The sequence below is a fragment of the Xenopus tropicalis genome, chromosome 8 (genome assembly GCF_000004195.4).
Source record: "Xenopus tropicalis strain Nigerian chromosome 8, UCB_Xtro_10.0, whole genome shotgun sequence".
NCBI classification, from domain to species: domain Eukaryota; kingdom Metazoa; phylum Chordata; class Amphibia; order Anura; family Pipidae; genus Xenopus; species Xenopus tropicalis.
The window spans coordinates 127,921,306-127,935,963 of NC_030684.2; the positions used below are offsets into that span (position 1 = coordinate 127,921,306).

A 14,658-nucleotide genomic window follows, 5' to 3' on the forward strand; every position below is an offset into this window, starting at 1 on the left:
TTGCTTGGGTCCAGAGCACTGGGGATTGACGCAAGGTAGATTTAAAGACCTATCAAATCTCCTGCAGATCCCCAGTACTTTAGACCGAATTCGGATGTGGCCCTAAAATTCTGCGTCCTAGGCCCGGGCTTTTCCAAAAGTTTCCAGTGCATATAGTCAACATACACTCCCTTCCCCAGGGGCCTTTAGTTTGGTCTCATTGTGGGGGGATTCAGTGAGTGAGTTGTGGGGGTGAATGCCATGATGTTATGTTGGTTAGGTGTTGAACAGGCATTGGCAATCAGGGGTGGGGAGCAGGCCTTGGGTGCCCTTTCCTTTTGGCCTGGCACTGGGAAGAGGAATGATTTTTATATCACTTAATGACTTGTATCAAAGTATGTATGTACAGTCAGGGTTTTATTTACCATATACACACTTGAGGGCCTGTGCCTAGAGCGGCTGCTTTGAGGGGTTGGTGCACTGAGGTTCAGAGCCTAGGGTGGCAATGCAGGGCAACTGTACATTATATTTTCATTACTTTGATACATTTTCTTTTTTTGGTGTTACTGTTCTTTAATGTGCGTATGATCCATCGCCTGGTCCTACTGGCATGTCCAGGGTTAATTTAGTTCTTATTGGCCATTTCTGCAGTGATCTTATTGGCATGTCTAGGGTTAGTTGAGTGCCCACTGGCCTCCCTTCTAACTATGGGTCCTTATAGTAATCTACCACTGCTAGCAGCAATTTAACTGCAGGCAACTGCTTCACATCTGTACAAACGGCAAGCGTTATAGTAGACTTTGATCATCAACGTAAATCAGCAGTTGTTTGTGATCAGTACCTCATATGTGCCGTCTATCTGTATTGGCCACCATGTCACACAAAAATACAAAAACAATTGCATCAAGAATTAGCTGTTTTTAAAGTAAAAGGGGAACCAAATGAAAACTTAATATAAGCTTCATCATGCTAAAATAAGAAATGATCTATATAGGATCAATTAAAAATTACTCTTTACTGTCCCTTTAAGTATCTGTCTCCCTATGTGCACTGTCATTGGTCATACTGCCATTAGCATAAGCTTCCTGCTTCTGTCACATGCTGTCACCATGTTCTTTTGTCACAAGAGGATCACTTGCTGTCATTTGAAAGAAACATTGAAAAGATAAATAAGAAGAGTGTTTCTCTTCTTGCCTAAAGTGGATTAAGGCTTAGGGATTAAGATGGCCACACGTGGCGATTTGGTCGCACGAAAGATCGTTCAATCCGCCACTAACGTTCAGGGCTGAATCGTCAGATGTGGAGGTAGAAACAATAGGATTTCTACCTCCTTCTGCCGATTCAGCCCTGAAGGTAGATTTTGCTCAGGCGCCTTCAATGGCTCCCGATCAAAATCTTTTAACCTGGCCGATCAGCGAGTCGACCAATATCGACTATGTAGGTGCAAATAAACTGATAAACAAGTTTGTAGAGAAAGGATATGATAAGGGAATGCTGTACAAACTGAGAGATGAGGTACTAAAAATTGATAGAAACAGTCTTCTTAAAAAGAAAAAAGACAATACCCCATCACTACCACGCATTCCATTTGTCAGCCAATATGGTCCCCTGAGCAAAAAACTTGAGAAACTAGTCCTACACCACTGGTCTATTGTACAAAAAGATTCAACGTTAAGTAGGCACTGCAAAGCACCACCATTATTCTCATATAAAAGGGGTAACAATCTAGCTGACAAATTGGTGAAAGCAGACCTTCAGGGTAATGAGACACGGACTCGGTTTTTTGGCCCTCCCAAACATGGCACCTTCCCCTGCCTAGGATGTGGCAGTTGTAATTCTATTATCAAAGGTGACTTTGTCACACACCCGCATAAAGGGCATAAAATCCCCATAAAAGGTTACCACACCTGTAATTCAGAATCAGTGATATATGCATTAAAGTGCCCATGTGGTAAGATGTACGTAGGTCAGACTGCCAGACCGGTAAAAACACGTATTAGGGAACATAAATATTCCATAACCATTTTTGACCCCGAAAAAAAGAAAACACAAACACCTGTGGGGAAACATTTTCATTTGCACAAGCATACACCGGCATCCTTACGTTGGATGGTCCTGGAAGAAGTAACAGTCCCTAGAAGGGGAGGAGATAGAACACGCTTGCTTTTACAAACCGAGGCGAAATGGATACATTTGATGGATACATTGGAGCCATTAGGAATGAATGAGGCCTTGAGTTTCAAATGCTTCCTATAACAATGTGATTTTCATTTTTACAGCATTGAATTTGTGAACTTTGGACTACTTTCAGAACAGGACTATCCTTCTACCATACAGCAGTCTGGTAGGAGAGGCTCCTTTCCCTTGTATAACCTATTGTGAAAATTGAGTATTGACTAACTTATAAATATATTGTTTCCAATACATGATACACTGTTGCTGAACTGTAACTAGGTTAAGAAACATAATCTACTTCTAAGGTGTTACTTTTAGTTGTAGGCCACTAGATGGCAGTACAAATCTTTGTCTTGAATACCTATGCACCTGGCCACACTGTGGAGCTGGTGACACTTGTTGGTGTGGGATAGGGTATATATGTATGTTGCTATGGTCACTTTTATATGCACCTGAGGAAGGCTGGTGAGCCGAAACATGTTGTGCTACAAGATGTCTCAATAAAACTATACTGTTTCACTGCACATAATGGTACTCTCCGGGTTCTTTGGACTATATTTGTGATGTGGTAATGGCAGACTCTGTTAATGCCTTTAAGAGGGGCCTGGATGAGTTTTTGAACAAGCAGAATATCCAAGGCTATTGTGATACTAATATCTACAGTTAGTATTACTGGTTGTATATATATAGTTTATGTATGTGAGTGTATAGATTGGTTAGTATAGGTTGTGTGCTGGGTTTACTCGGATGGGTTGAACTTGATGGACAATGGTCTTTTTTCAACCCTATGTAACTATGTAACTATGTAACACTATTGGCCATACACTGTCTGTCTTAAAGCTAATGTCAGATAGAGGATTTCCTGCTAGATTAAAAACTTGTGGTTCCCATATGCATGTATGAACTTTTTTACCATAAAATGCAAATGAAACCATGGCGTAGACTGAAAGCTGGTTGGTTTGTACAGATTCTTAACCTGAGCAAACTCTGCAGTAACTACTATATTTCCAACATTGAGGGCTACAAAGTATTAACTGATGGAGAGAGAGAGAGGGGCAGTGGGTACTGCGGCATAGAGGCGGGGCAGGCAATATATGATTGACAGCTCAGATTTTTTAAATCGATTTATAACAGGTATGGATGATTTAATTAAAGAATTTGAGTTTCATGTTTAAAGGACTTTTATTATGCAGCTTTTTATGTGTAGGTGATAGGCACATACCTCTTCCCCTGAACTAACTATAAACAAAACAATGAAAAAAAGTAAAAATATAAGAACTTTATGATTATACCTGAATATATTAAGAACTATAAATTAGTACTTTATTTTACTGAGATGAAGCTCATATTAAATATTCATTTTTAAGATAGTTTCTCTTTAAGTAAGGCCTGAAAACATTTATTATTTTCCAAACTAGGGCAAAAAAATCCGTCAGGCATAGATTTGCGACGAATTTTCGTGTTTCAGCATTGGCAGATTTTTAACGAAACGGGCGACAAAATTCACCATGGAAAAATTTGCTGCGTGTCCAAAAATTGACAATTTTTTTTGGCGTGCAACATTTTCGCCTTTTCATGAATCTTTTGAAAGATTCACAAATGTTTCAGCGAAACATGACACATTCACTTATCACAAAGAAAGCTGAACAGCATCTCTGTACTGTACTCAATGCCCAAGAAAGAGCTGTGGGAGCCCTGGCACTGCACCAACCTGCAACTGTAGAACTGCAGCTTTCATCAGCCCTTGAAAGACCAGGTTGTTTGTTTGCTGCGGGGTTTTGTTTAACTGCAGCAGGTTGGCAGGAGAGCTTGCCTCAGGGGGCAGTACCCCACAAGTTACCGGGGGCTGCAAAAAGCATCTCCTCACAACTTTCATAACTATATATATTAATAGATGTATCATAAATACATAGGTGCATATCTGCTGATTCTTTTGCGGTAAAAAAAACAAATTTCATTTGAGAGTAGAAAGTAAGTTTGTTTTTTGAATGTAACAAAATAAGTCTGACTTAAAAGAGAGCTTTACCACTTGTTTCTTTCCATTGCCATTAGCAGACCCTCACTTACCTGTCAGTGTGAGGTTATAGTGAGCGCTGCTGTGACTGACTCGGTTGGAGACAAGGACGGTGAATGTGCCGGTGTCAGTACTGGGTACAGTGAGAGTCTTGTTACTGTCACTCAGCTGGTGTCTCTCAGGCAGGGCTCCCCCGTTCCATGCCCACACAACTGTCGCCTCTTCCCCACTGTAGGAAACACTCACACTCACATTTTCTCCATTGTGCCTGGCGCTTATGTTGGTCACACACACTGGGTCTGGGGAGGGAAATGATTGAGATGAACAAGGCTGGAACTAAGGGTAAGCAGGTGTAGGGAACTGGTGAATTGTGCCCTTTCTCTCTAATAGTCCTTTAGTTATTTGAACACCTATAAAGGGTCCTAAATGTAATGGGAAGTCTGTTTTCCTGGGTCACAGCATGACCTTTTGCAGTTCCACAGTTTGGCCATAAGGTGGTGTAATATAATAGGCTGAGCAGCCATGAGGCTAGAGGCCATTTTGGTGAAAGCTCTCTGCCTGAACAAGCAGGTGGGGAGATATTGTGGAACCAGGTTATAGGTAGGCCCAGACAGAATAGGCAGCTCCTGTAATAGGTCACGCTAGGTGTGATAGACAGGCAGGATCCCGGGTATAATACTGCCCAGAGTAGGGTTACCAGTGTACAGACCTAGGGTTAGATAGTCACTCACCCAGGTTCCACTGGAAGCATACAACCTGAAAGCTGGGGTTAACCCATTGTGCCCTGCGGGGAGAGAGTCATTGTGACCATTTGTCGTGAGTACTGCCTGTTCTGTGAAATGCTACTACCTACCTATACTGTGCTGTATATACTCCCAAGTGGTTGTGTAAATAAACCACTGGCGCCCATTTATTGAGAAATACAACACATAACAACCTGGCCTCCCTATCAAGCGAGGGCTCACACCTGAGGGATTTAGTTTCATCCCGGGTGAAATAGGGTGTGGTTTGTGGTAAACAGAAAAGCTAATTTACCATAAGCTTACACAGGAGAGGTGGGTAAATGATGGGATGAGGCAGGGCCGGAACTAGGGGTAGGCAGAAGAGGCAGCTGCCTAGGGTGCAACGATTGGTGCCAGGCAGGAACCTCTCCTACCTACCCCTAGCAGTGCTCCCTTCTCTTTCCCCTGCCGCTTGGCATTGTCCCCTCGTGAACCCCCCCCCCGCGTGACTGCACATGCGTGCCAAAGCAGACGCTGCGGCGGCAGGGGGGGGCGAGGTGGCCGACCGGGTTGCCTAGGGTGCCCGGTCGCCTTGGCCTGCCCCTGGGATGGAGTATCTCTACCTTAAACACAAACTACAAAGCTAGAGTGCCAGGGTGTTGATGTTAACATGATGGGGGAAGACATTTTTTTATGTAAAGGTAAAAATAGAACCCATACAGCACCCATTTCTGTTTTTCTGCAGTACCAGCAAAACACAGTGGGCCCGATTCACTAAAGTCCGAAATAAGGAGTGCTTTTTATAGCATGCGTTAAAAATCTTATCACTTCTTATTTTTCGCTCGATTCACTAAAAGGACACTTGTCATAATTAAGAAGCGATGTTCTTGGCGTTATTTATCTTGCGACGACATATTTTCAAGCAATATATTACACAACATATTATGCAGCACGTTGCTTGAAAATATGTCGTCGCAAGATAAATAACGCCAAGAACATCGCTTCTTAATTATGACAAGTGTCCTTTTAGTGAATCGAGCGAAAAATAAGAAGTGATAAGATTTTTAACGCATGCTATAAATAGCACTCCTTATTTGGGACTTTAGTGAATCGGGCCCAGTGAACTCAAAATTCTGCAGAATAGGACTCATCTTAAAAAAGTGTGTGTGTGTAATGTATTAAAGCAGCCACCTAAAGTGATACTTATGTAATAGGCTGATATCTTCTCCGTGAATCAGTCACTTACCCATAACCCAATATTTTGTAGTTCTGATCCATTTATTCTTCCCAGTCCATTCCAGTACATAGTCGCCCGTATCTGATCTCTGAGCGTTTCGGATGAGGCAGCAGCCTGACGTCTCATTAACAAAAACTCGCTCAGTGTACGGGTTATAGATTTTTACATGCGGACGTGCAGATTTGTCAGGGCAAATAAGTTCCAAGATGGGGGCAGGAGGTGACCGATCCAGTTGATAGACACCAAACTCGTTGCAGGTAAAGCCACAGACCTCTATATAAGATGACACAGCCACCCACTGACTGTCACAGGTGGAACAGTGCGGCAGATAGAGGAGCACTGCAATACAAAGCTACAGTTACACTGGGTCTGGGTTAGGCACAGAATAAACCAGTGCTGTCCAACTGGCGGCCCGCGGGCCGCATCCCACCTGTCTGGCTGCTTTGATGGCTTACTCTTGTGTAAGCTTTAAATGGTATCAGTACTGAGATTAACTGCCCCCCCTGCATGGTTCTCACCTCAGATTCAGGCTGTAATCAGGCTGTATTGTTTAAATATGTAATCCCCTGTGTTATTCACACCTTTAAATCTTTGCATTGTTCACCCCCTGCAGTGTTCACACCTCAGGCTCAGGCTGTAATCACCCCCATTGTTCCCCTGTTCACACCTCAGGAGCAGTAAAAACCCACAAATAATCCCTGCATACTACAAAAAGAACATATACTGAGGTGGTACTGCAATTAAAAAGTTTTTTAATATATAGTTATTGTGCAGACTGTAGGAGCAGTGCCAGCATTGTGTCACTGTAGGCTGCCTGTGTGTGCCATACACACAGGCAGCATAGGGCAAGCAGAGTATGGCACACACAGGCAGGGTAGGGCAGGCAGAGTATGGCACACACAGGCAGGGTAGGGCAGGCAGAGTATGGCACACACAGGCCAAGTATGGCACACACCTGCCAAGAATGGCACACACAGTGAAAGTATGGCACGCAGGCAGGGTAGGGCAGGCAGAGTATGGCACACACAGACAGGGTATGGAAGGCAGAGTATGGCACACACAAAGGCAGGGTAGGGCAGGCAGAGTATGGCAGGTTTTTGCTGTACTACAACCATTAATATGGGTATGGTCATGTGATAACATGGGTGTGGTTTCAAGTGGGTGCGGTTTCAAAAAGGGTAGTGGTCAAAACTGGCTTCCATTATCGGCCCTCCACCACGTAGGTCGGAAAAATTCCGGCCCTCGGTACTACAGAAGTTGGACAGCACTGGAATAAACAGCAACTTACAGTGAAAATGACACTGATCTGGGTGCAGTTCATGAACTCCTTCCCTGTCCCGCACAGAAAAATAAAGGCAGCATTCCCTTACCTGTACTAAGGAGCAGCCATGCCGGCAGTAGCACAGAGGAGCAAACCATCTCCGAAATGCAGGGAACCCGGTGTTACAGCGCTCACTAAGTACAGTAACCTTTGTTTCTTTCTAAACAATTACAGAAACACAACCACTTTTCTTCCGTTCCTATTTTCTCCTGCTGCCTGCGAGCCTCATCCTGTTATTGCTGATAGCTGGGCTTATTATACTAATGAGAAGAAAAAAAAACAAAGGTCATTTTTTTATTATTATTGTTTGTTTATAAACATATTCTGCAGAACAATAAATGGGTCTATACATTTGAACATAAGAGCTTACATTTCTGACACACTGGCTGAGCCATTTAAGTGGAACTGAGCAGTGGGAGCAGTTTTTGCCCAGACCAGAAAATTTTCAAAAATCTAAAGGAATAATGTGCCCTGAGGCAAAGCATTACCAGCTCAGCAAGAAGTTTGGGTCATTCACCCTCCAGTAGGCTTCTAGAACTATTTCTCTTACACACACAGGGTCGCTTGGTGTTGGTAGATTGATTGGTGTTGGTAGAAATGATTTATTCCTCCGCTTCCTGCTCTTGTGCATCGGACACTGTATTGTCACAGAAATTAGGGATCGGCTGGGGGCATAATAATATAATCCCTGCCTAGATACAGCGGCGTGTCTCATCTTGTGCCCTTCTCTGATTCCCATGTTCCCTTTTCATTTACTGTGATTGATTATATTAATATCATATAAACGCACACACACTTACCAAAGGTCCAAACACACCTCGCTGTTATATTACGGTGCCCGGTCAGAAAACTTCAAATCCCAGCAAACAAGGCATTTCATACCGCGCTAATATCACAAAGGGACTTATTTACTTACATTCAAACCCATTTGTTCTGCGAAGTTTCAGTACTAAAAATGTACAATACCCTGTGAAAATTTTATATATTTTAAATTATACATACATATATATATATATAATACACCGTATATACTCTAGTATAAGCCGAGTTTTTCAGCACTAAAAATGTGCTGAAAAAGTAAACCTCGGCTTATACTCGCGCTTATACTCGAATATATACGGTATTTGGATTTACTGTTGAACTGTGATCGTTGCGCGCCCCCGCCCCCCCCGATGACGTAACGCGCACACTGTCACGTTAGAGCGACATCATACGCGGGACATCGGTAAGGTGCCGAGCATCGCCAGCATCGGCTTCAAGTGCACAGTCGATCATCAGATGGCAGCGGCATCAGCGCGACGCTTCACGGGGTAGGGGATAACAGACATATAACGGAGGCATATACCTACATACTTAAAGAACAGGTTCATCATGTTTTCCATGTGTAGTCTTCATACTGGCCAACACGCAACAGGTCACCTGTACAGTATACCTAAGTCACATATGCCTCTTTGTGTTTACAGGGTTTTAATTGCTTTCTATCATTTAAAAAATGTTTTGAATGGTTTTATGGCCTTTTTACAGATATTGCCAGAATTTCCAGTTCACACAATAGTGTGGTTCACTAAGGCCATACACAGGCTGAGGCATATATCTAATGAACAGGTTGGAGTGGCACAGAAAGCAGTGGGTGTGTGGCACAGCGGCCTTTGAAGTGGGAGACCCAGGCTGGAGATTGTGTACTAGGTGCTGCCAAGCACTTTCTTACACAACCCAAATGTGCTGTGAAATTACATGTACACTTCATTATCATCAGATTATGGGCACTGCTCAGCCTGTACTGTCTCTGCACAGTGAAGGTTTGCCAAACAAAGGGAGCAAAGGTCACAGTGCCAAGTGATCAAGTAAATTTTTAAGGAATACTGTCATGATTTTTATGATATACTTTTAGTTCTAAATTACACTGTTTACATAGCAAATAAAATTGTGTTCTTGAACCAACAAATGTATTTTTTTGGTTGTAATATTGGTGTGTAGGCGCCATCTCAGTGCATTGTGCCTGAGTCTGAGCTTTCAGCCAGCGCTACACATTAGAACTGCTTTCAGCTAACCTATTGTTTCTCCTACTCCCATGTAACTGGAGGAGTCCCAAGCCGGACTTGGATTTCTTACTATTGAGTGCTATTCTCATATATACTGGGAGCTGCTATCTTGCTCCCTTCCCATTGTTCTGCTGATCGGCTGCTGGGAGGGGGGTGATATCACTTCAACTTCCAGTAGCGGCTGCATTTCCCTCGGCTTATACTCGAGTCAATAAGTTTTTCCAGTTTTCTTAGGTAAAATTAGGTACCTCGGCTTATATTCGGATCGGCTTATACTCGAGTATATACGGTATATATATAAAGTCCAAAAATTGGGTGCACACCAGGATATTTTTTAAAGATTAAAACGTTACTTATCTTGATACTGGTCTTAGGAGGAGACCGAAACGTTGGCCTGTTTTAACAGTATGTTTAAATAAAAGTAACGCTTTAATCTTTAAAAAATATCCTGGTGTGCACCCAATTTTTGGACTTCTGGATAATTAGACACATGGAGATAGCACCCAGGTGACTTATATTACAGGTTTGGTGTGCTGAAAGTTTTGTGGACTGTGTATGTATATGTATATATATATATATATATATACATATATATATATATATATATATATATATATATATATATAAAAAGGCTGAGGCACACACTTATAGGGATTACAACATGGGTGCAAATCAGAACAACAATGTAAATATGTAAAAAATGCTGATGCGCACCAGAAAAATTTCATCATAAAAAGATACTTATTTTATTTAAATCGACATTTCAGTCCTCACCCAGGACCTATATCACATATACTGTATATATATATATATATATAAATATAATACACCGAAAAAACGCTATGCGTTTCATATATGCCTGAGACTTTTTCAGGTGGTGTGAATGGAAAATATTTTTGTAACTAGAAAGTAACGCGATCTTTATTCACTTGGTAACGACACCAGACATGGCAGAATGGCTGCTCACCAATGTAGACATTTTTATAACTAGCTTGTCAGAAAAGCCCAGCATAATATAAGAATAACACAATAAGAATATTTAGTTATTTAATTGGTTATTCTTACTATTTTGCCGAACTGGTGCTAAATTATTTGTGTTAAGCAAACACAGTACTAAACTCTTCCTTGTTTTACTCATAGCAGATTGTAAATCTTTTACAGACCATAAACACCTGGCATCCCCTGGCTATCATGACTGGGAATCCTAGTTCAGCATTAAAAGGAGAGCTCTATGTTGCTGCAAATCCCCAGTGTGGGGCAGGGGAACCCGAGCGCGCGCTATTCAGGTGTGTAAGAGCACCCAGTGATACTGGGGAATTCCATGTAATTCACCAATCATTCCACCTGTGCTTATTGCCCCCTGATGTGGAGCAGTTATTCTGTAGTGAACTCCAGCTGCTAGAAGGTTCCATGAATCTTGGATTATGTTATATAAAGTACAGGAATCCCTTTCTCTGTAAGAATGGAAAAGAACACCCAAACTGCCAATGCAGGAGTTCCCATTGAGTAACAAGGGGATACTAAGGAATGGGGGGCTGAGGGGATAGTAAGGAATGGGGGGGCTGAGGGGATAGTAAGGAATGGGGGGCTGAGGGGATACTGAGGAATGGGGGCTGAGGGGATACTAAGGAATGGGGGCTGAGGGGATACTAAGGAATGGGGGGCTGAGGGGATACTAAGGAATGGGGGGCTGAGGGGATACTAAGGAATGGGGGGCTGAGGGGATACTAAGGAATGGGGGGCTGAGGGGATACTAAGGAATGGGGGGCTGAGGGGATACTAAGGAATGGGGGGCTGAGGGGATACTAAGGAATGGGGGGCTGAGGGGATACTAAGGAATGGAGGGCTGAGGGGATACTAAGGAATGGGGGGCTGAGGGGATAGTAAGGAATGGGGGGCTGAGGGGATAGTAAGGAATGGGGGGCTGAGGGGATACTAAGGAATGGGGGCTGAGGGGATACTAAGTAATGGGGGGCTGAGGGGATACTGAGGAATGGGGGGCTGAGGGGATACTGAGGAATGGGGGCTGAGGGGATACTAAGGAATGGGGGCTGAGGGGATACTAAGGAATGGGGGGCTGAGGGGATAGTAAGGAATGGGGGCTGAGGGGATACTAAGTAATGGGGGGCTGAGGGGATACTGAGGAATGGGGGGCTGAGGGGATACTGAGGAATGGGGGCTGAGGTTAGTACCCTAACATGTCACTAATCCCCCTCTGTTATACCAACACTAGCTGTGTAACAACCTCATCCGCTCATTCGGCTTTAAATACCATCTGTATGCTGATAATATCCAAATATACTTTTTAACCCCTTCATTAACAGTTGAAACTGAGACTCAAATCTCTAAGTGCCTCCTGGCTATCTCTAATTGGATGAACCAACGCCACCTCAAACTGAACCTAACAAAAACCCTTTACTATCGCTATTGATTAGGGATGCGCCGAATCCAGGATTCAGTTCGGTATTCGCCCAGGATTTGGCCTTTTTTGACAGGGTTCAGTTTCATCCGAATCCACGGTCCTGGCCAAACTGAATCTGAATTAGCATATGCTAATTAGCATTCTGAAAGTTTAAATGTTAGGGGGAATTTTCGTCACATGCTAATTAGTATATGCTAATTAGGATTCGGTTTGGTATTCGGACAAATCCATCGGGGTGGGTTCGGCCGAACCCAAAAAAGTGAGTTCTGTGCATCCCTACTATCGATGGCACACTCATCAGCCCTGCCGACTCAGCACGTTGTTTGGGGGGATGTTTGACTCCTGTCTCTCCTTTTCTGACCATATTAACTCCACTGTCAAAACCTGTCACTTTTTCTCACGCAATATTACCAAAACCTCATGCCCCACTTTGTGTTTAATATCCCAGAATACATAGCAGCATTATTGGGCAATCATTGTTGGGAGTGGGCTGGACAGCTTTATGTGGTTATACCCCTGGTGTGGGGCTCCCATAGGTGCGGGGCCCTATTGAGCCCAATAGGCCTAAGGCCAGCCGTGCCTGGAATACATACCGACTATACTGTATCAGCCTAACTCCAAGCCAAGGGCTCCAACTGTTACTGTGCTGGGGTTGATAGATGTATATAAAGCAGATATACTCATTTTTGCATGTAAGGGTGGGCAGGTGGGCCCTATAATATCCATATTACCAAGGCCTTGCAAACCCCTACTCTGGGCTAATGACAGTCCCCACTGGGCAAGCATTGATCACAGCACACAGAGCACTTACCTATAATCCAGATTGCCTGTGTAGCCAGTCTCTTCTTCCCATCTGTCCCTTAGGTATGCACACTATCAGCTTACAGGGGCTTTATTTGGTAGGAAATCTTGTTTTTATTCAACCAAAACTTGCCCCCAAGTCAGGAATTCAAAAATAACTCCCTGGTTTGGGGGCACTGAGAGCAACATCCAAGGGGTTGGGAAGCAACATGTTGCCCCAGAGCCACTGGCTGGGGATCCCTGCCCTATACAATAATGAGGGAAGCGTTTAACTATAACCCTCAGTGTTTAAATACAGGGGGGGGCAGAGAGAAGAGCCTGATAATGCCCCACACCCCTCACTGTCAGTGAGTACAATCACCCTTTCAGCTGGAGAAATGGGGTTCAGGTTGGTAACAGAATAACCCCCCAGTAACTCACCTATAAACCCTAGGAGCTCCAGCCCCTGAGCGCTCATCCGTACCGCCGCCACCACAGAGCTGAGAGATCGCAACTTGCTCCGTGCCCACACATGTGTCCTTTAGCCCCTCCCCCTACCAGGCGATAGGTTCCCTAGTGCAGCTTCAACCAACTTGTGTCCCCCACACAGTATCCCCAGAGCAGCCGGGAAACAGTGTCTGGCAGCCCCCACACAGTATCCCCAGAGAAGCCCCCACACAGTATCCCCAGAGCGGCCCCCACACAGTATCCCCAGAGAAGCCCCCACACAGTATCCCCAGAGCGGCCCCCACACAGTATCCCCAGAGCAGCCCCACACAGTATCCCCAGAGCCGCTCCCACACAGTATCCCCAGAGCGGCCCCCACACAGTATCCCCAGAGCAGCCCCACACAGTATCCCCAGAGCCGCTCCCACACAGTATCCCCAGAGCGGCCCCCACACAGTATCCCCAGAGCGGCCCCCACACAGTATCCCCAGAGCGGCCCCCACACAGTATCCCCAGAGCGGCCCCCACACAGTATCCCCAGAGCGGCCCCCACACAGTATCCCCAGAGCCGCTCCCACACAGTATCCCCAGAGCCGCCCCCACACAGTATCCCCAGAGCGGCCCCCACACAGTATCCCCAGAGCCGCTCCCACACAGTATCCCCAGAGCCGCCCCCACACAGTATCCCCAGAGCGGCCCCCACACAGTATCCCCAGAGAGGCCCCCACACAGTATCCCCAGAGAGGCCCCCACACAGTATCCCCAGAGCGGCCCCCACACAGTATCCCCAGAGCGGCCCCCACACAGTATCCCCAGAGCGGCCCCCACACAGTATCCCCAGAGCGGCCCCCACACAGTATCCCCAGAGCGGCCCCCACACAGTATCCCCAGAGCGGCCGGGAAAACGTGTCTCCGGCCCCAGACTGTACCCGGGCAGCGCGGCGCAGTTTAGCGCTCTATGTAGCTCTGGCGCAGTGGCATTTGGTCTCTCGGAATAAAAAAAGAGGCGCCATTGGGGATACGCGGGAAATACCTCATTATTTTATTTCGCTTCTGCTCCCCCGATACATGAGCCGTTATGTTGAAGGAAACAAAACTAAATCATTTACCGAGCTGATAAAGTTGCATAAAAAAACCCTGTTTCTCCCACTCAACATTGGGGAATTCATTACAGCGGTGGTAATGAGCCGCTCCCCCAGACACCCTTGGGGCAGAGCCGCAGAGATGATATGTACAGGGTGCAGGGATGTGACGGTGGCACTGTGCTGCCGTATTCACCTACAGCCACCCCGGGCACTAGTCATGCTTTGTATTCAGGCTGTTAGCTGGTTCCATTAGGGCCCCGTTACCCGGTAACATTTCCCCCTCAGTAACCGGCACCGATATGTCCCACTTGCTGTGATACATCCCATGGGGCCCTGTGGGAATGTTCCGTGGGGTCACTGGGTTCTGCGATAGATTCCCCGGTGTAGCGCTAGTTAGCGGCAGTTTCCCATTCAGTTCGGAACGTTTCTGTTCC

At 45.1% G+C, this 14,658-nt stretch overlaps 1 protein-coding gene across 1 annotated transcript in view; it reads right to left on the minus strand.

Moving 5' to 3' along the window:
- Positions 1 to 13,185, minus strand: part of LOC100497076 (vomeronasal receptor A-1) — a 36,948-nt gene extending 23,763 nt beyond the window's left edge. The window contains exons 1-4 of the mRNA XM_031891799.1: positions 13,134 to 13,185; positions 4,222 to 4,467; positions 3,866 to 4,032; positions 3,377 to 3,393 (exon numbers count right to left, since the gene is read on the minus strand). Coding sequence (XP_031747659.1) covers positions 3,377 to 3,393; positions 3,866 to 4,032; positions 4,222 to 4,467; positions 13,134 to 13,170 — 467 coding nt within the window. The 5' untranslated portion in view covers positions 13,171 to 13,185. The remainder of the gene's footprint in view (positions 1 to 3,376; positions 3,394 to 3,865; positions 4,033 to 4,221; positions 4,468 to 13,133) is intronic.
- Between the last annotated feature and the right edge of the window lie 1,473 nt (positions 13,186 to 14,658).